The 22,660-nt window shown below is 41.2% G+C and overlaps 1 protein-coding gene across 3 annotated transcripts in view; it reads left to right on the forward strand.

The window, feature by feature from the left end:
- The window catches only part of nrp2b (neuropilin 2b), a 95,311-nt gene that overhangs the window by 45,619 nt on the left and 27,032 nt on the right, over positions 1-22,660 (forward strand). For all 3 annotated transcript variants that reach the window (XM_079357401.1, XM_079357400.1, XM_079357402.1), the window contains exons 8-12: positions 3,853-3,997; positions 7,865-8,040; positions 8,471-8,644; positions 10,073-10,217; positions 22,418-22,492. In XM_079357401.1, the coding sequence (XP_079213527.1) occupies positions 3,853-3,997; positions 7,865-8,040; positions 8,471-8,644; positions 10,073-10,217; positions 22,418-22,492 (715 nt within the window). The remainder of the gene's footprint in view (positions 1-3,852; positions 3,998-7,864; positions 8,041-8,470; positions 8,645-10,072; positions 10,218-22,417; positions 22,493-22,660) is intronic.

Below are 22,660 nucleotides of genomic sequence, written 5' to 3' on the forward strand. Positions count from 1 at the left end.
AAGAGTATCTGACAAATGAAAAAGGAAAAGTGGTGAGAGAAAAAAAGGGGAAAGGGGCAAAGGGGGATAATATTAGGGTTATATGTGTCATTTGGTTTTAAGGGATTTGTGAAGAAGTACTGTCACACACACACACCTGGATTCAGTTGCCAAACACAGGTTACTTCACCGAAGTCTCCGTGTGTTTGTCCTTGTGTGATCAAATTAGAGGAGATGGAGGATGTTTTACTATTTTATAACTCTATCCACACACATACACACAAAGCACACACAGCACGGACATTTGAATAATTCAGCATGTCTGCTCTGGTGCTCACCGGCTGACTGACTGCCGCCCTGCAGGGCGACACACAAACACACACACACACACCTGTTCTTTTCTTTCCCACGAGGTGAATCCAATCCTTGCCATGCCCTTTTTCTCTTCTGTAGTTACACGTTAAGCCTGGTTAGTCTCCTTTTGACAACAAACCAGGAGCTGATACACAATGTGTGTCCTTCTGCGCTGCACACTATTGTTATTCTGCAGAGCAGGTGTGTGTAAATGAAGGAGAAAACAGTATTCTCTCCATGTCTGTCACCTGTGACCTCCACTGAGAGATGAAAGCACCATTTGAATATGGAGGACTTCTCTCACTCTGCATTATTCTCTTAGCATTGCTGCTAAATGATACGTTGTGTGTTTTGTGAATGCTTCTTAACAATCAAATGTTTACACCTGTGTGAAAAGAGAAGTGAAGCTGACACCAGGAACAGATGCTGAACTTTACTCCTCTGCCATTGTTTCCCCCACACACAACCTGACCTGGGTTTGCTGTTGTGGTCACTTAGCTGATTGCTGCAGAAACCTTTGAGAAAGACTCTGTTAACACTGATTAAGGAGTGTCAGAGCTCAGAGATGCTACATATCATCTTTCATACCCCCCACTGAGTATTCTCATTGCAGGGTAAGGGGAGGTGTCTTTTGAATATCCAGCAACAACTACCCAAAAATGTTTTTTGAAATAAGTTGAAGTACTTTTTTTTACAGCCTCTTATGATGGAAGAATTGTGTCAATTTATGTTTAACCCTCAAACGTAGAAAGACTGGAAAGATGGCAACCCTTTGCATAGAGAGGTTTCTCCTTAAAAACTGCCTGTGTGATGCATTTTAAGCAAGAAAACACATTTCTCATACATCTTTAACTCTTAGAAATCACTCCAAAAAGTGACGATAAGACCCGGCAGTTATTTAAATAAAGATATTACAGATTTACAAAGTTTGCTGATTGCACCGATGGCATAAAGGCATTAAGAACTTTTTTTTAATGTAGGACAGTTTGGCACTGATTCTCAAACTGTAAAATGGCAGTTTTTTTAATGTTTTAAATGTGTTTTGCGGTGAGCATTGCTGGCGTTTTCCTTATCAAGTATTAAACTTCTTACAAAAACAGATGTCAGTTTAATGAAGCGCTGTAAAAGAGCAGAAGTATCAAGAGTTCCTGCTCTATTTTGTAACCCTTTACAAAGCAAGAAAAACAAAAATGGAGGTCATGTTAGTTACCAAGGACTTGTGTATAGAGAGGAGCCTGTGAAATACACAAACATACAATCACACCTTGAAGAGCGTGCAAGGACAGTGACATGGAAAGACTTCCATTCAAACACGTGTGCTCCACTAATCAAAGGCTCCAATACACTCTTATGTGCTCTTATACATTCAAAGTGTGAGTGTGCGTGTTTGTGTGTGCACGTGTGTGTGCGCAAACATTCACTGAGGAAATGTTTCAGTGTGCACCAAGGGAAATCAGAAAAGACCCGCTAGCCCCCAACCCCTCAGAGTGAGACTTCATAATTACACTTTTACACACTGACACGCCAACACACTCACACACACACACGCTTGTAATTACAGTCAGCTACTACATTCCCATTAAGTCTTCTGGGGCCTTTCGGCATTTTTCCATCATTTAACTGGTCACAGTTTGTGGATTTAAGGCCACTGTAAGGGCATCAGCTCGCTAAGTCTGACTCTGTGTTGTACATCCATTAGGTCATGGGTTCATTTCCCAGCTGGCCTAGTAGCCTGCTCCTGTTCCTGTGAGCCAGAAACCTCTTTCATTTGTCACCCCTACTGTTTAATGGATTGGGAACAGGAAGACGTGATGAATTTTCACACACACAGCCTCAAACACTGTGAAAACAAGCAAACACATGCGTACCCAAGCAAGTAATTGCAAGGCCTTTGGCTCTGTTGAATGAGGTTTGCTGCTCTCCGCATTAAACACTAGATGCTGTGTTTTCAGCATTCATGAAACATAATGAAGAAACTTCAGCTGGAAAACAGTCTTTGAGGTTCTTTAATGAAACAACGTGACAAGTTGTTTCTTAGATTCACAGCAGTATTTTATCTTGGCAGTGAGAGGGGGAGATAGAGATGTCAAACAGAAGACAGAGAGGAGATTGAACATGATATGATAGGGAGAAAAGAGGGAGCCCAGCTGTGTTTTCCTATGGTGAGCCCAACAGAGATGATAGTCATAGACAGGCAGAGAAAGACATGACACTCCTTCAGATAGACAGAGATATAAAGTCTCGGTGTCAAGAGACAAAAAGAGTGCTTCTGGCCATGTGCGCTTGCATTCAATTTCCTTTTTATCTGCGAGTGTTTTCAAAAGATCTGTGTGTGAGGAGTGTGTGTGCTTGGTGGAAAGTGTTGGATCTCTGAGGGCACTTTGTACAGCAGTTTGTGTTTAGTAGTGTGTTGCTGTGTGTGTGTGTGTGTGTGTGTGTGTGTGTGTGTGACAGTTGTGTCAGGAAGCATATTTGTAAAAATCATGTTTTTTCATGTTCATTGAGGGGCAACTGCATGTTTTTCTTTGCTCTCTGTGTGTGAAGGATTAAACATGTTTTTACGGTGGTGTGAGTGTGTGTGTCAGTGTGTGTGTGTGTCTGTGTTTGTGTGTGTGTGAGTGTGAGAGAGAGAGTGGTTAAGTCAAGAGGACGTGAGAAGAGGATGCTCTCTCACATATTTAAGCAATTGATTTATTGCTTAGTGTGCCCTCAGTCTGTGTGTATGTGTGTGTGTGTGTGTGTGTGTGTGTGTGTGTGTGTGTGTGTGTGTGTGTGTGTGTGTGTGTGTGTGTGTGTGTGTGTGTGTGAAAACATTTGCACTTGTTTCCTCCTTTTGTGAAGAGAACATTTCAAGTCACTGTGCGCATGTAGTGTAAAGAACAGAAAGATAAGTCAGTGGCCTTTCCATCCTGTTGAACAGTCAAAACTGTCCAGTAGGAAGAACACTCTATTGTTGCCTGGAAACCTGTTAAAGCATCTCTTTCTACGCTGTCACAAACTGTTGTCCATTTCCTTATAGTTAGGCCATGCGGGTCCTACCAAAAAATTAGTTCCATTCAAAGCTAAATAGGTAAACTTTGTGTGTATAAAAGTTATGGGAATGGGGCTGACTTAAAAAAAAATCTTCTTGGATATACAACTATCTATACAGTGTAAGGTAATCCAGTTTGGGCCCTTTTAAGTGGTGACCTGAGCCCCTTTTACATTGCCTTTACAAGTGCCTCTGTTCCACCTCTATTCTGCCTTGCTGTCAATGTAAGTGTCACAGAGGCATAATGATAGGATGAAGTTGATCTGCCACTGAGGTGGCATCTGAGGTGGCGTTACAGGAGTGATGTAGCGTTACTGTCGTATGTAAGAGCTGTCAGACACACTATGCATGTCTAAGTGTGTTTGTCTGCACAAACTGCCAACCCTGATCCTGATTCTGCGTTTATCTTTTCTGTAAGTTAAAGACCAAAAACCCTTTTATCTATTTGTCTCAGTTTAACAAAGATCCCTCTGTTCCTCTCTCTGTAGATGTTCCATGCCAATGCTGATGCCACAGAGGTCGTTCTAAATCGGATCCCACAGCCGGTCTTGGCCCGCTTCGTCCGAATCAGACCTCAGACGTGGAAGAACGGCATTGCTCTTCGATTCGAGCTTTATGGCTGTCAGATCACGGGTAAGAAAGAAGAAGTGATTTTTTTTTTCTGGCAGGTCTCTCATACATTTTTCTGCTCTGTCCCCCAATGGGACTCAGTCTTGTAAAAACCGAGTACTGTTATACCAATGATATATTGGCTTTTAAAGGTTCAGAAGGTGGTTCAACGTATTAAAAACATCTCCTCTAAACAACATTTCCTGGAAAACAACCAGGACATACGAAAGGGCTGTCTTTCATGATTTATATAACTCTAATGATTTATAATTCCTTTGTTTATGTATCCATCAATCCATCCAGTGTTCCTAGTCATCCTTCCCTCGCCTTGCTGTCATCTACCTCTCTTTCTTTCACATCCACACGGAAAAAAAACGCCCTCATGTGCACTCACACCCTTGCCCTTGCTCTTTCATATACATATCCTGCCTCTTTGTCTCCCACTCTTACACACACACACACACACACACACACACACACACACACACACACACACACACACACACACACACACGCACACACACAAATAGAAACACGCTCAGTCCTAATAGAATAATACTAGTGTGATGTGTGGGTGATAACATCAGAGAGTAACAGGCTCTCAGCTTTCATCTGCAGCCCTGGCAAACAAACACGATTTCAACCAGCATAATCAGCTCAATACTATAAATAGATAAAACTTAATTAGACTGTCTCTGTTTGTGTGTGTGTGTGTGTGTTATAAAACTGGTGAAAGAGAGAGTGGTTTCAATCCATTTGTGTGTGCGTGTGTGTGTGTGTGTGTGTGTGTGTGTGTGTGTGTGTGTGTGTGTGTGTGTGCGTGTGCGTGTGTGTGTCCCAGCTCCACTGTATCATTATTAGGTTAGGGCCTCTCTCTGCAGCCATCGTAGCGGCCATTGAGAGGGACAGATATGCTCTTATCTAGGAGGGCTATTTCAGCACCCACACAAATCCCAATCACCCCATAACAATATGATACCGCTCCTGTGTGTTTCTGTGTGTGTGTGTGTGTGTGTGTGTGTGTGTGTGTGTGTGTGTGTGTGTGTGTGTGTGTGTGTGTGTGTGTGTGTGTGTGTGTGTGTGTTTAAAATAAGGAGAGACTGGGCAGGCAAAAGAAACAGGTATATCAGGTATCTTGTTCTTGTCTACCGATTGGGCTTTTTTTTTCTTTTTACCCTATTCTAACGCCTGATATTGCATTATATATCACGCTTCCTTTCACACTATACTTCAGCCAGTGAGACCCAATTCAACACATCCTTCGGCCATTTCTTTTTCCTGGTGAATCGCCCATCTCTGCTGCCCCATAATGCCTGCAATCCATCACAAAACAGAGGAAAACACTGACTTTCTATGCCAAATCTTGACAGCTAATGTTTTGTTGATGGACAGATTTTGTGACTTTAGAGGTTTTCTGAGGGAAAAAGACACTGCAGAGGAAACTTTGTATCCAAACAAAGTAGCTAATAGCTGTGCAGTATCTTGTCTTTTTCTTTTTTCACCCTGCACATAGACATATTGACAAGCACACACCCGCACACACTGCCAGGGGGAATGTGATAATGCCCTACACAGGCCTATAAAGGCAGACATAAAGCAGTCAGTCAGTGACATGTCATTAACTTAAATCACACTTTTATGTCTCTCCCTCTACTTTTTTCTCTCTTTCTACCTATCCTTCTTCATTGTCGCTGTGTTTTTCCTTCCTTCCTCACTGCTCGTTCCTCTGTCCTTCTCCTGCCTTTGCTGACAGCTTCCATTCCCACTTTTCTCCTGCTGTCTTTCATCCCTCCGCCCCTTTTGCCTTGCCTTAAATCTTCTCCATCCCTGCCTCGTTCAACTCTTCGTTCCTCCACCCGTCTTTCTCCCCTTCCTTAATCTCATTTTATTTCAGCCCTGCAGCACCTATCAATCACTTATTTTTAGCACCTTTATCGTTTTTCTCACCAGGCTTGTGCAGTGTGCATGATTTACAAAACTGCATGTGTGTGTATGTATGTGCATGCATTCTGGCAAGGTAGAGCCTCAATGGTGTACTTTACAGCTTTTGTGAGATCCTGTTATCAGTAAAAGCACAGTGGGAGTATGTGTGTGCTCATGTGTGGGCTAGACATCAGAGCGTGTGCAAGTAGAAGTGTGTTTAAGCCTTCCAGACCTCGATTATCCAACTTTGTGCTGGTGTGGTAACGGTCTGCATGTGTGTTAGTTCTCATACAGTATGTGTATTTTTTAAATATAAATATGTGTGTGTGTGTGTTTGAGTATGAGAGAGCTTTAAGCGCTCTCATGCCAGTGTGTGATAGATATTTCTGCTGCTGTCCTCTCCAGAGATGATATTCTAATCGACTCCCAGTGCACCTCTGTTAAAAAAATTTAAAAAAAAAAAAAAACCCTGCAGAAACGCAGCTGCTTAACCAGAAAGATGCAAAAATAGCAAACTTAGAATAAACAATGCAATGATAGAATTTTCTTCTATCATCAGCTTTCTCGTCTATTCGAAAGCTTCAGGCAGCTTTCTTCGCCCCGCTCAGACTGTTGTTGTTTATTGTTGATTCATTATTTACCAAAGTGAGGCGCGGTCGCAAAACGTCACGGCATTAAACATTCATCTCCATGTGGACCCCAAAGAATGTCACCATCAATCACCGTCACCCTTCACTGTCAATCCGCCGTCCCTCTCTCCTTTCAACACAATCTCTCTTTATCTTTCTCACCCTTTTCTACTCACTTGTTCTCTCTTCAGTCCATCTTTGTGTTTGACCTTTTATCTATCTCCCCTCCCCTTCCTCACCTTCTCCCTTTTCTTCCTCTTCCCTCCATTTCGTCCTCGCACACTCTTTCTGTCTTCCACCACATCATTTTTCCTCTAAAAATGGTCACCATGTTTTGTTGCCTTTGTTTTTCATCATTATTTATTGCAGTAACATGATCTGATGTGTGTTAGACTAAAACGCATTTGTCAGTATAATAAGCAGTTCCTCTTTGATCTGAAACATGCTTTCATTTAGTTCCTGCATTCGGGAGTTTGCCGGCTCAATTCCCCATGAAGAATCCCCCTTTGGTAGCTCGGTTAAAGTTATGCATCAACTTTGCAGCAGCAGGATGGAAAAATAATGAAAAGAGCCGATGGAAAGCAACAAAACACCAGTCGTTGTTTTTAACTATTCACGTCACAATTAAGAGATTCCCAGATGAAAACAAACTGTGACACCAAATTAATCCTGACCTTAAAGTCACATTCACTCATGAGGTGTTTCTGCATAATATCATTTAGGAAGAGTTCAGAGCAAAGACTTTGACCTAACATTTAGCAAAAAATCCAAGGGCTTTTAAAGCATTATATTAATCCTTTGATAGCAACTCAACATTATAGATAAGTATCCAAACTGGAAATCCTTTCTTTTATACTTGTCCATTTTGTCTTTTTTTTTCTGTACTCTAAGAAACATTGCAGTTGCATGCGGAGGCGGAAAGTATTAGGGTCTGTTTTCCTATTAAATCAAGCTCCAACATCAACATTTTATTGCAAGAAAAAAAAGTCCAGTTATTTTCTTTTTACATCATTTAATTTTTTATGTTGTTTGTTTATTTGGTTGATTTTCAGACAGTTTAAAGATCTAATGTCTCTGGCTGACTGTCAAGTCTTGGTTGCGGTTTTCAACACATAGGGAGAGCAGGGGAAGAAATGTTATATTCTACTTTGACCTACAAAAAAAGCTAAAGGCATCAACAATCCTGCTGCGAGTTGATTTGAGCAGTAAAATGAACAGAAGTCAACTTTAGTGCAACTTTACCTCAGAAATAATGAAAAAACCTAAATTGTACTGTTTTTAAAAATCAGGCAGTTATAGCAAATATGGTAACTCACTGATCTTTGTGCTTCCTGTTTAGATGCTCCCTGCTCAGAGCTGCAGGGCATGTTGTCCGGCTCGCTACCAGATTCCCAGATCTCTGCGTCGTCCATGAGAGATATTCACGGCTCCACGGGGGCTGCCAGGCTGGTGGCCAGTCGCTCAGGCTGGTTTCCTAACCCGACACAACCCATAGCTGGAGAAGAATGGTTACAGGTATGTCACCTCATCCCCCTATAATGAATAATTCTGTTGAAACAGAACTGATTCTCCATCACATACAAATCTGTATGTGGGAATAAGAAGCTACAGTTGGGAGTTATTGTATTTCTTTGTCATGCATCAAGAAGTAAATATTGCAAATATGAAATATTTGTTACCCATAGATCACAAAGCATCCAGCAATCTGCCACAAAAAAAAAGGTGATTAGAAAAACGGACTGATTTCTCTTTAAAAGTGACCTGGCCTTATGAAAAGAAATTTAAAAATGAATTTAGCTCTGATGCCCATTATGTCTTCAACAAACTACAGGAATTGATCAACTCTCTACGTCTGATTTGCTAGAACAGGAAAGAGAGTTAGAAAGTGACTGGTTCCTATACTTTATAAAGGGTGGGCTGATTTTCTTTTTCTTCTGTGTTGCAGGTGGACCTCGGGGTGCCCAAGATGGTGCGTGGCATTATTACCCAGGGTGCAAGAGGGCTTGAGGGGAGCACCAGCGCTGAGAACAGAGCGTTTGTCAGGAAGTACAAACTGGCACACAGCTTGACAGGCAAAGACTGGACGTACATCACTGACAGCAAGACTGGGTTTGCAAAGGTAAAAGAGGGGAACAAAGCACAAACACACACACACACACACACACACACACACACACACACACACACACGCTATCTGTGTCTGCCTGACAGAAACATATGTATCCTCCTCTTTCTAATTGTCACTGTCAGCTCTCCCTCATTTGTAGTTTATTTATAGCTGTCTTTCAACTCAGCCCGTCTACACTCTCCCTCTCTTTCTTCCCCTCTCAACTCTGTCTCTCTTTCTTTCAGTCATTTTTTGGAGAGAAAAAAAAACCTTTTTATTACCGCCTCAGCTCTGATAATAATTCAATTTAATCACCTCACTCCTCATTCCTCCTGCTTCTGTCTCCCACTCTAGGTCTGCTTCACCCTCACTCACTGCTTCCCTCTGTCTCATCCTCTTGTTCACTCATCCTGTATTTGTCTCTCATGGGTGTTAATTAAAAATGTCTTTCCAGCATCACCACTCAACACGGCTGGCAGTGTAACGCACAGAAAGACGGAGCACTTTAAACTCTGTTCTCCTCTCTGAGACTGTGTCTTAAAGCGTTTTAATAGCACTACTGAGCGTACAGCTTTTCTCCTGATGCTTAAATCCTGTTCTCTCTCATCTGCCTGTCTTGTTAAATGAGCATCCTGGGAAATTCATCTTATGTGTTCCTTTTTTCATAAATTCCCCCCAAAAATGGGGAAGACGGAAGATAAAATGTAATTAATGAAACCAATATTACAACTTTCACAGTCCATATTTTGCGAAGAGTCTTGTCAGTTTGCAGCTTGTAATAAATCTTGTGTTTTTGCCAGCGGCTGCTACACGCCGCCTCAAAAAATTACTTGAAAATCAAAGGAAAAACAGTCCCTGTTGTTATTTATATGACACGTGTCATACTGTGCATGAAAACAATGCTGATTAGAAGTGTTATATGTCTTTGGAAAGACAGGCTCACAATTTTCCTATTGTTTTTCAATTAGCCGTGAATGGTGGAGTGGTGAAATGACACATTTTAACTTCCTCTGCTGCGTTCTTCATTGTTTTAAGACACTCATCCTCAATGCCGTCAGTGCTCCCACTCTGACAGATTTTAGATTTATCAGACAAACATGGAGTAAAACCTATCACTCATCGTTTTGTATCTTAGACAGCTTTGGCTTTCAGACAAACTCTGTGAGAAGCAGTGATACTTCCAACATGCTTTCCTTTGAAGCAGCGCTGCAGGATCACACTGTGTGGAAATACAGTCTTATAGGAAGTCGGATCAGTGGGGAATGGCGACAGAAGTTTGCCATATTTTACACACAATGAACTTTGGGATGTCAAAATTGGCAGATAAATAAATCTTCGATACTTGTGGGGTAGAAAATGTTTCATCCATGTTTTTCCTTGCAGTGAAATGAGACAGTCACCACTGTAACAAATGTGTTGCATCTGCCACTCTGTGTTTAGATTTTCGAGGGGAACAGTCACTATGACACTCCAGAGGTGAGGAGGTTTGATGAGATAGTGGCCCAGTACATCAGAGTGTTTCCGGAGCGGTGGTCTCCCGCTGGGATCGGCATGAGGATGGAGGTGCTCGGCTGTGACCTGCCTGGTAAGAACACACTCGTGCTTGGTTTCAGATTAATACGAGGCTACACATCACAGGCAACACACAATAGCATGATCACAGATGGACTAACAGCTTTGAGCAAATGCATGCAAATGCTTCGAGATAAATACGTAAACACACTGATTCCCCATGCGAGTTCTCTCCTTTGATAATGACCTGCACAGAAAATAGCACCCATGGAAAAAGTACCATTAAGGTAAATGATCCATAATCTGTGATCAAGAGCAATCTCTCCCTGATCATACATATTTTATCAGAACTATTATGATGCTTCTGCATGCATGTATATTACATGATCCATAAACATAATTACAAACCAAACTGTGACTTTAATGTGTTGTGTGAATCCCACCATTCATCTCTTTGACATCTGCAATTAGTGTGCTGATGGTTGTTGGGTGTACGTTTATGAGCATTAAGAATGCGTGTGTGCCTTTTGTATTCTCGTCTGGCACTGGGGCGGCTTAATGTGTATGGTATATGTATATATACATGTGTACTTATAGAGCATATATATTCACTTCTATGTATTCCGCACAGTGGTTGAAGTTAATCATCTTGATCTATAGGAGATTTTGCCTCCTGTCTGGACAGGGATTAGCATGTCTAGGTCATGGGACTTTTACTAATAGTGGCCAGCTGTGTAGTAGCACTTTATTGTGTTCACAGTCTGTTATGTTAATAACATGTTGCTGTGTGCAGCCGGGGATTAGGTGCAACACAACGTCTGATGCAAACAGTTTTTTTTCTTGAACAATCTGTGATCTCTTCTGCCTTTTCCCTCCTCAATGTTTGATGTTTTTGTGTACGCAAATATTCTTGTAAACGGTTGTTCGTAAAGATTGATGATGGATTCAGACCATTAGCTCTCTTTTTCATGATTGAGCTCTGAGAGTGTGTTTTGTAACAATACATTACAGTTATAAGGAGCTTGTTAGCTGTGGCAAGCAAATTATTCTCAGCTGGACATTAACTCCATAAATAAAGCAAGCCATTGTACTAGTCCAACTACATATTACTTAACAGCTGCCATAATGGTGATACATATTTCACAGCGATATAGTCAGACCAATAGTATCCTTTGTTGTGTTTTTAACTGAATCCGAGCTCAGATTGTTACAATGATGGCTCACATAAAACAGTACAGCAACTGTACTGTGTTTGAGTATTTTCACAAGCACATCTCCATACTTGTGAATGACGTGTTCTCAGTGATCGCAGCTGTATACAGTAGCCACATGCACACTTCTCGCCTCTTCCCTTCCTCTTCCCTCCTCTCCGTCTCGTACCATCAGATGTCATGGCTTCAGTCAGGTTATGGCATGTGAGAGGTGAAGACAAGAACAGGAAATGACATGTACCGGTTCCCAGTGGACATAAAGTGGACTGCTCTCTGTATTTCTGAACTTGTGTGTATGTGACACAGAGAGAAAGGTGGAGAGACAGCCCAAGGGGAACAGTATATCCTAGATGTGTCAGGACAAGCCGAGAGGAAGGCAATGATGGGGAGAACAGGACATCCTCGACTGTTAACTTAAGTGTTAACAGGTTACCATGACTACATAAAAAATAGAGTTCTGGCATAAGACAGATGAAGTACGGTCATTTCTGATTTACATCGACAGTTTACCTGAGGAAAAGATTTTAGGTTGTAATTTGAATATTTTAATAACAAATGAGGATTATCTGCTATAATAAAACACAAAGGTAAAGCACTCGGAAAAATGTAAATCTAGTGAAGCTTTCAGTTGCACATTTCATTCTTTATAATTGATTTGGAAATTGAGGATTTACTTTCATTGATTTTTAAGGACACAGGCCCGGTTAATGAAATGCAATTACTCCAGCTCGCATCTCTTTTTTAGTTTGTAAACTTTGTGGTTTCAGATGTAGCTCTTTGCAACCACACCTCCTCATTTATCCACTAGAAATCAACTGTAAAAAATGTAAATATGTTGACAGACAAACCTTTAGACACATATCATCATCCCTTGGTACTATTAAAAATATCGAGGCTTTTACTCAAATGATGATGTTGTTTCCACATGCTGTGTATCATGATCGGTAGCAAACAATTTCTCCCTAATGGAGACAGACTGTTTGATTATGATGACTGCAACCTGTGTGATTGCAGCAATTGTTTTATTCTGTCCAGACACATTGCTTGTTATGGCTCATAATGACATCATGCACGTCGTAACTGCAGCCATGATCTCCATGATCACAGCAGCGATCAACCTCCCGGCTATTGCAGGTTCAGTGATCGTCTGCAGGTCTGGCTGCCTGTTTCTGCATGCCAGATGTTTGCCTTCTGGATATAATCCTTGCATTAGACATGATAACAGTTCATTTCCACTTAACATGACCACCACGTCAACAATTGCTCCTGCTAGCAGCCTAAACAGGACACACAGCCAGTCCAGTAAGTTAATATTGGACTTAGAGCAACTCGATTTTCACTTTGCTTGGTTTTTAATTTTCTCAGATTAAAACACATGATCTCACCGGTCATGCAGTGAATTTTGCCTGTGCAACAAATGAAACAATAAAACTGAAGAGCACATTTGACTGAAGATAAAATAGACTTTGTTTTTCTACTCTCTGGTGTTTTGTGTGCGTTTGTGTGCTTGCAAGTGTTGAGTCGTAACGGGAGATAAAATATTCAACAGAGTGCATCAGCTTCAGTCCACTGAACACAGCTGTTTACACATAAGTCACAAGCATACAGAGAGGCAAACACTCAACTCTAGTGGACCTCTTCTATAAAAACACACACACACACACACACACGCACAATCACTAACACACACACTTGCACACACACAGTGCATGAAAAAGGAAGAAAGATTTTCAAGAAAACGCCCAACAGAATCTTTTCATTTCCGTTAAGTTGACCTCTGATGAAGCTGTCTTCCTTCCTCCATCTAATCCTTTCCAGTGTTCTCGAATAACCAGCATTCAACATGGTACATTTGTTTTTTAAACAAGCATGGCATCCTCTAAATTTCATCTCTTTCTAATGCCTCAGGTTGCAATCAATCCATAGCTCCTCCGGTCTCAACTCTCCTCAGGAAGTGAAAGAGTGAATTAATGAATAAATAAAAGGAGACATAAGCAGTGTACGGAAATCACATGTTCACTGACACACTCACAAGCCAGCCTTTCTATTATTTAGTAGTATACTCCAGACCTCTGTTCCCTGCTGATGTAAATAACAAATCAAGGGCCCTTTAATGCAGGTCAAGAAATAATCCATGTCAAATTTATGATTAGCATGCTGAATGACAGCTCTCTGTAGGTTTTATGTTCTTCTTTACATTCTAGTGTGTTTATTGTTCAAAACAGTCAAAGAAAATATGATACCGTTTCAGTTAGAACCTCATGTCCTGTGAACATCAGCTTTCAACAAACAACTGTTTTTTGATCACTCACTGTGCCTGGCTGTATTGTTTTTACATTCAACACTGAAGCGCAATGACCTGCCTTCAGGGCTGTAAAACAATTTCCTCACATGGGAGAATCTCAGCACCCAATTACGACAAAGAAATCCCAAATTATGGATGCTGGGTTCTTAGGGGGCACACAATCATGTAGTTTAGTTTCTCATTATTGCGCCAAACTCTCTGATGTAAAAACTGAAACCAAAGCCAGAATATTATCACAGGAGTCGTTCTGATCATTCACGCTAGCTACCGTGGCAACGCGTAATTTAGGTCGTGTAACCCCGACTATCTGATGTGAAGTGAGAGCTGCCAAGCTGCCAGTTTTGTTCATTTTTAAATGACTAAGCTATCAGAACATCTGCTGTGCTCTCATCTCTTTCACTCCACACCTAGCTGTTGGCAGGCGGGCAGGCACATATGAACACACACAGACAGGCACAAGCACACACATATACAAGCATACACACACAAACACACACACACACACACACACACACACACACACACACACACACCACCTGTTTGGCATAAAGACAAAGGCTTGTACTTAGTTGTGTAAATAAATGCTAAGGTTTTCATCTGCATTGGAAAGTGCACGGTTATGGTTGGGGGAAGGTGTTCTGGGAAAATAACAGGGAGACAATGACACACTCAGAGAAAGAAAGCGGCTTTGTGTTCGATGTCTCAGAGGGGCTGATAGCAGCTCTGCCTTCTTTCATCTACCGCTTTATCTGCTCTTTATATCCTGGATCTTAACGTGTCATGAAATATAAGAATCTGCCAACCAGAATGTGACAGACATGATGGCCCTGACTTCTAAACTGTTAGCCAAGCAGGGAGACCTCATGCAGTAAAGTGCATTAATTTGTGGGTCATACCTTCCAACACTGGATAACTATAGACATAGGCACAACTGTTCATGCTGTCTAAGACCACAATCCATTCTTTATGAATTCCCCCCAAAGTTTGCTTGTATGTCACATCCTGACAACCAAGGTTGCGTGTCGTAAGAACAACACTGCAGTGTCTTGTTCTTCGCACCAAATGCGGTAAATCCAAAATAGTCTTGTAAGTGGTATTGTCAAGTTTAGGGTTTGATATGGGCGTCCTTTTTCGCTCCACATGTGTTTCCACTATCTGAAAATCTCGACCTTTGATGAAGGAATAGTTTGGAGTATTTGAAGTAGTACCTCTGAGTGACTAATATTGGCATAGAGGCTTGAGTTGGTTGATAGCTCTATGCTTCTCATGAAAAAAAGATAAATGGAAGCTTGTGTGTCTGTTTGAAAAGCCATGGGCCCAAACAAAATGTTGGTCGCTGACGGATTGATTATGTTAATGGGTTGGTTGGTTTGAAACTCTAACCTTAGGAAATGACTCGAGGAGTCTTTTAGCACAATTAACTGATCAGTGGCTAATCAATGGCTAATAAAACCTTCTTTTCACAAAAACTTCCCAAAGATTGGGTAAGACCCCAAAGTCATTACATTGTATGATTTGTATGAAAAACAATTTGGGTCAAATTTCCATTAAATAAATAAATGTTTAGATAATGATATTTTAACTAAAGAGGCAAAGCGACTAATAGAGAAGATTCTTTTCACAGAATGTTGCTTCTGGAAAATCACGCGTCCGTCATTACAGTGGTATCCAGGAGGGAATGTTTGGAGTCCTTGTTCAAGAACATTTTAGAGGTGTTCTAGGTTTCCAGCCAACCATTCAGGTTTAGCCAAGAGTGTGAGTGTTTGGATGTGTGTGTGTGTGTGTGTGTCTGTGTGTGTGTGTGTGTGTGTGTGTGTGTGTGTGTGTGTGTGTGTGTGTGTGTGTGTGTGTGTGTGTGTGTGTGTGTGTGTGTGTGTGTGTGTGTGTGTGTGTGCCTGCATGCATGTTTTCCAGGTTCAACGGTGCTGATAGCTTTCACATGCGAGTAGTGGCTCCTGTCCAGATACTCTCATGTGATTGGTGGGATGTGTCCTGACTTACACCCACTCGTACGTCTCCTTTGCTCTGCCTCTCGTGTCTTCTTCTCCACAAGCAGAGACTGCGTTTATAAAAACACTGCATTTAACAGAAATTACAGCAAAGATAGAGATTGCAATCCTAAATGTAATTATTACTTTATTTATTCATAACTTTGCACAGATGTGTGCACAAAATGAAAAGCATAACTTTTATTTTATTTTGAATACATACATAAGCTTTGTTAGGGTAATAGTTATTTCTTGTGGGGCTCAAAGACCAAGCAATTTGCAAAGGCAATTTGAAATCACTGCAATTTATTGATAAACTAATTGCAGTAATGGAAAAGTTTTTTTTGTTTTTTTTGTTTTTTTTTTTTGCAGAGAAACGATTGGTGAGCACAAATTGACGTGTTGAAATTCCTGCTGCAGCCCCTAGTGTTCAAATGTGATCACAGATGTGATTTCTGATTTTTTTTTTGTGGTTTAAACACTTGGAAGGAATGAAAATTAATGTAAGAGGAGGATGGAGGGTCGTCCAAATGTTTGTGGCTTCTGCAGTGCCCATTCAGCCGCCGCCCCCTTCCCTCTCCTCCCCATCAGAAGAATTTAATCACTCTCCTGTCTCCTGCCAAGGCTCCTGTAACAAACACCCCTCTAAACATACACACATGCACACTCCATCTATCCTACCTCTCCACCTCCCCTCTTCCCTGACCTCATTGCCCTCTTAGATTTGTTTCTCTCTCTTCTCCTTTCTCTCATCCCTCTTTTTCAAAGTTTAGCCCTCACCTGTCAAACTTTGGAAAGTCAAGGCAAACACAGTCCTGTTTTAAAGTGTTTGATGATTTTGAAGCTTATATTTTGTCCCATAGTGAATATTTCACCACTTCACAGCTTGCCAAGCCACATCAGTTATGATGCAGTTTACGAACATGGAAGCTAAATTTTTTATTATTGAAATCCTGGTTCCTGAAGGAATAACTATGTGGAGTTTTTACAGTATTTTCCCATTTGGTTGAAAATGAAGAACACAGAGTGCTGAGAATGTACACGGTTGAAAACTCAGCACTATGAGCCAACAAACAACAAAGACATGTCTGCACTGGGACGAATTACAAAGATGTTCAAAAACGAGGTGCTGGAAGCTCAAACACTCTTCCAAATAGGTTCTACAGTTGTTTACACTAAATACAATCATGCCCTGTTCCCCTTCAGGAGGGCAGTTAAGTGTGTTACTTTCTTTTCTTCCATCTCGAGATAGCACACATGGAAACACTTAGGACTGGGCACTGGTTCATTGTGGGTGTTTATATGTGTCCATGGGCAAAAAGCTTATTTTTCCAAATATTTAGGTGTGGCTCACCACCCATTTGCAGTTTTATGCCTGCATCTTGTTTTCTTTCCATTATCCACCTGTAGAAACTTCCAGCCCTTGTCAGAGCACTAGAAGCTTATGCAGATGTCACTGAACCATCCTCAGTGATGTGACAATTCAAGTGTGACATTTTTGACTGAAGCATCGGTTGGCAGTCCGCGAGCCTAAATTCCAAATATATATAATGAAGACAACTTCAAGACAAATGAGTTGTATTAAAGCAACATGTTATGAAAATAGATTCATCTAATGTTCATATGTTGGTAAGCCTATGATATTTCTGAAACCTCTGATCTCATCTTTGCAGTGATTTTCACAGAGAAGCACACAATACGGACATTTTTCATCCATAACCAAACGTTAATGGACTTTCTCTCAATCAATTAGTAAAATCTAATGTCCAAAAAGTACTGTTCAACTGTTCAAGAAATGTTCAAATCCATACCTTTGTGAACATATTACTACTTTTTAATCCGAAGGGCTGTCTTTCTTCTCTCCAGAGCAGTTAATGGCATACTTAGCTTAATGGTTTCTGCCACACTTAAACTCATTTCCTTTGTAGCTGACTACTGTTCACTGATGTAGTTAGCCATTCATTGCCAGCAGCTTCTTTTTATCTTCTTGGTTGTTGTCGTACTTAGCTTCACACTTAAGGCTACAATTACATTCACATTCCTTATGGTGCTTTGTTGCACAATCAGCTAATGAGCAATTCACTGTCTGTTATTTCCTGACACACTTTGCTTTTAGCGTCTCAGCTGCATGGAACATTGCTGTGCTTTTAAAGCCACACTTTCATGCTCTATTATTGGTGGCTTTTTAGCTACAGTACGGTCATGTGCTCGCTCAATGTGCAGAAAGTCTCCTTCTCCATCTTCCAGACATTAAAACATGTGGTTCAGTATAGCACTTTAAGAAGAAACAGATATTATTGGTAGCTGGCCGTACAATTGGCTAATTAGGGTTTTAGTCCCGTAAGAGTTTCCTGCAATAAAGAAGGTATTCTACCACCCACTCTTCTATACAAGAGGAAGAATAATTAGTCCGGCACTTTAAGCTACAAGCAAATCAAACCTGTACTTTTGGTTTTTGAGCAAAGCGGACTGATTTTCAATTCATATCACTGGGAATGAGTTTCATCCAAAAATGTATTTTCCACTTCCGTTATACTCCAACATTTCAGATGATTTAGTGTCATGAAGTTTAGCTTTACCAAGAAGTGATACTTTACTTGCTTAGCATACAGTTTCATAATGATGTTACTGAGGATCAACATTTTTTAGAAGTATTTCGAGTGTCTAACAATATTTTTTGTGAGTCTGAAGTCCAAAAGGCCAAATGCTGATACTCTACTTTGCTAGGAAGTTACATTCATAAGAAAACAAATGCTGATTCAACTATCCTGACAGCCTAAAAGACACTAATGTTACTGCTTTTAACGTATGGTTATGCTTTTGTCTATGTTGTTGAAGTTCTCCAAAAATTTAATTTAAAAAAAGCAAAATATGACTTTGCTGATACTTTGTGGAAATATATTGAATGCAAATATCAGAATACCTCAGTACAAACACAAGGCATACATTTTTTGTTGCGTTTTCTAAGTTATTTGTATTAATATGATGTCTAGCATGATAGTAATAATCCACACTGTTTAAGTTAAACTGTAATGAGCTGCTCGAGACCATTTTATAGTTCACAGATGCGGAAAGCAGACAAGTTAGCCTTTGGTAACAGCTAATGGTTGTTAACCATTAGTGGAGGTCCCTGTTATACACACACACACACACATACACACACACACACACACACACACACAACCGTGAACACACAGACTCAGGCCGTCAGGCAATCACATCACCATTAAGTTAAGGAAACTCCTTCCCAACACACATGCACAATGTCACCAATAATTTGTCAAGAGTCGATATTATCTGTCTTCCCCAAATACACACAAACACACAGACGCACACACACAGTTTCAGTCGTCATTATTTAGGCTGACAGAGGTAGATTTATACCCAGAGTGCTTTCCATAATTGAACAGTTTTCGTCTCTCTGTTTCCGCCTCAGCCTGCAGAGTCAGCAGCTTTACAATGAGCCCTGAGGCCGGAGACAAGGTGTGCGAGTTCTGTGTGGCTAACAGAACTAAATCCTTACAGCTTCTCAGTTTGAGGTCTGTTGGGAGAAAGAAAGATCTGGAGAGTCATGACATAGTGATGTTACTAAGTGGTGGTGCGAATGACCCATCCACAGAGTACAGATGTAATCATTATGCATTTTCGTTTAGTTCCATGTTTGAGACTTGATGTTTAAAACAAACAGACGACCTGACACCCTTACCTTTTACAGAGTGATGCAAAACACTTCTCTCTCCTGCAAATGTAGTTCATATGAAAAGATAAAAGCCATTTTAAATCATAAGTTTATGCATAAAAACTACCAAAATGAGTTGAATTGTAAAATAATTCATCTTTATGAATGCACTGACCTTTACAGTAGCTATAGCCATAGCCATGATGGATAGGAACAAGAGGGAGAAAGAGGATGAGGAATGGGAGAAATAAGAGGAGAGGAGGTGACGGACAGAGAACAAAATTGGATTAGACGGATGTGGTGGAGATGGAGATAGAAATAGGAGGCTGACAGGAGCTGTGTGTGGTCACTAATTAGGAAAATGGTGGAGAGAGTTTGAAAGGGTTATGTTCCCTTCTCAATGTCTGTCTCTCTCTCTCTCTCTCTCTCTCTCTCTATTACTCTCTCTCTCTTACTCTCTCCCTCTCTCTCTCATTTCCTTTCCTTCCTCTCCTCTCCTTTCCATATGGGGGGGGGGGGGGGGGGGGGGGGGGGGCTAATTACAGAGGTAAAGGGCACCAAATTAAAACAGCTTAATGTCAGCAGCTGGGAGCTACTTATCCAATGTTAATATCTAATTGTGTGAGTGTGTGTCCGTGCGTGTGGTTGGGTGTGTGCGTGTGTGTGCGAGATGTGTGTGTGCTGGACAGTAATATGAAGCCATTCTGTTTTGGCTTACATAATAATCCTGCATGCATTCACTGTGAGAAGACAGTGCTAACAACTTAATAAAGTTATGCACACACAATGCAGTCAACTCAAAGCTCAACGCTTCCATGGGTCAAGAGTTCATACCAAACAAGACATACAGACACACAAACACACATGTAGATCACCAAGTGAGTCATGGAAACATCAAGAAGAAACCAAACAAGCAGTAAATCAACAGTGGTCTCAGATTTACTGACCTGGTGGTTAGAACTGACATAAAATAACACCAGGCAGAGTTACAGCACAGGGAGATACGCTGAAAGGTGAGACGAGAGCACAGAAAAAAATGAGGCATGATCTTAACAAAGAGAGAGAGAGAACGATCAGGAAGAGTGGAAATCAAAATATGCCTCAGGGAGAGATGACAGAAAGAGCGAGAGAAAGAGTTATGGGGAAGAAAATTGTGGTTGTGGTAAAACAGAAACAACAGTAGATAGGGTTTCACCTCTACACCGGAGAGAGGGATGCAGTGTGTATGAATGTGTGTGAGTGTGTGTGTAGAGAGAAAGCATATGCGTGTATGTATGTGTGGAGAGAGGACTCCTTGTAGTGTTGATTGTGGTTTCACATAGCAGAACTGAAAGTGGTCAGATTTATGGAGACAAATGACAAAGAGAAGATGGAAAGAAGGACGAAATTTTCAGAGTCAAGTGATCGATGAAGGAAGCAAAAGAAAACATCAGACAGAAGGTAGTCATTTCTAGGAATGATGGGGTGAAGGTTTTGTGGTGTGTGAGCCTTGTGCCACGCTAGCCAGATGATCTTCTGTTCCCCTACACACAGCATGCCAGTGTGTGTGTGTGTGTGTGTGAGAGAGAGAGAGAGAGAGCTGGTTAAGCACTCGGGGACATTTAAGGATTTTTAACCATCTGAAGAAAACTGCTTATTAAAACCAGAAAGTCGTTGGGCCTACACTGACATACCCCTCTGCTAACGATTGTGTGTGTGTGTGTGTGTGTGTGTGTGTGTGTGTGTGTGTGTGTGTGTGTGCGTGTGCGCGCGCGCGCTTGTGTGCATGTTTGATCTATCATACAGTGGTCGCATGCTGCTGTGCACCAAGGTCAGTGTGAGTGCAGCATCTATCATCATAGCATTGCAGCTGAACGCGTGTGTGTATGCCAACCTGCAGTGGATAAAATGAGTGGTGTGGCACGGTGTGCAGCTGAGTGCCAGCTCACTGCCTCAGCTCACTCTGTCATTGTCACCATCATGACAAACTTCAGCCTTAATACACAGTCTCGGAAAACAGTGTTGGGTGTACAAACATCATTAGTCACTGTATGAAAACTAAATCTTACTTTACTCAAACATCACTGCTGGTCTGTGACAATATTTTTCTTTTCCAGTGTGCCGTGAAGCAGCTGCAGAACAAAGTGAGCGTGTTTCAACAGAGGAGCTTAGTTTTGGTTATTGTGAGCTCAGTACAGTTTGAAAATTTGACACGTTTAAAAGTGTATCATGATGAAGGTATATGAATCATGCCAAAGATTGCTGTTTAGATAGTCTGCTAATTAGCATGCTAAGATGCTATAAAAATGTTAAAGTCTCTAGTTGGTTGAACTCATATTTGGGAAGTGGACCGAGCCATTCTGACATCTCCCAATGGTTTATCCACTGCTGTTATGAAACTTCAAGGGCAACATTATTTTGTTGGATGTAACCATATTTGGACAAGTGGGAGGGGCTTGAGAGTAAGAACAGTAGGGGTTTGCAGATAGTAAATTTGACACTCTGTTCGTACAAGTAGCTCAGTTAGCTACATGATATGATTTGAGCAGACAGCAAGCACGCCCACATGCTATGGCCATCCCATTGGCCGCCCCAAACAAATTAACGATGAGCTTTTTTTTAAGTTGGTACACATAGTGAATTTGGACATACCTCTTTTTTTGTAGGCATGAGATAATTAGGCTAAGATGTCATTATTGCCACTCTGTTCTTCCAACAAGTTGGGAAATTGTACAATGAATATAACATGTATGATTCTTAATTAAATGTGTTGCGTGCTGGCAGAAATGGTAGATACATGCAATTCATTCCTGTTTGTATGAGCACATACTTCAGGCCACTCCTGCATAAATCAGTGGCCCTGCTTGGTCACCCCAATCAAAAAGTCTGGCTCTTCCACTTAGGATGCTGCTAGGTCATAGTGATAGCTGGTGATACTGTAGACAAATGTGGACGTGAGGGGATGCTGCACTTTTGATGTTTCAGGACATACAGTAGCATGCTAATACTGATTCTCAATAGGAACTCTAACCATCTTCTATCATGATATCTAATTTTATCTTTTGCACTGTGTTCTAATTTTTCTTGTTTATATGTTTGTTGTTGTTGCAGAAACCACCACGGTACCAGACACAGCGACCCCCACCGTGCCCAGAGAGGAACACACAACTGCTGCATGGAGACCAGGTAAATACAAAAGCACACATGCATTAATTTAGTCTCTGTCTCTCGTCCACGCACACTCCTGCACACACTCTTGCACACACCCTCCCACTCCTAAGGTCAAACTCATGATGTCATCAAGCACCGTGGGGCCTCTGGGCTTTGAAGTCGGTTAGATCCAAGAGTCCCACA

This window comes from Symphodus melops (assembly GCF_947650265.1).
Source record: "Symphodus melops genome assembly, chromosome: 12".
Lineage (NCBI taxonomy): Eukaryota > Metazoa > Chordata > Actinopteri > Labriformes > Labridae > Symphodus > Symphodus melops.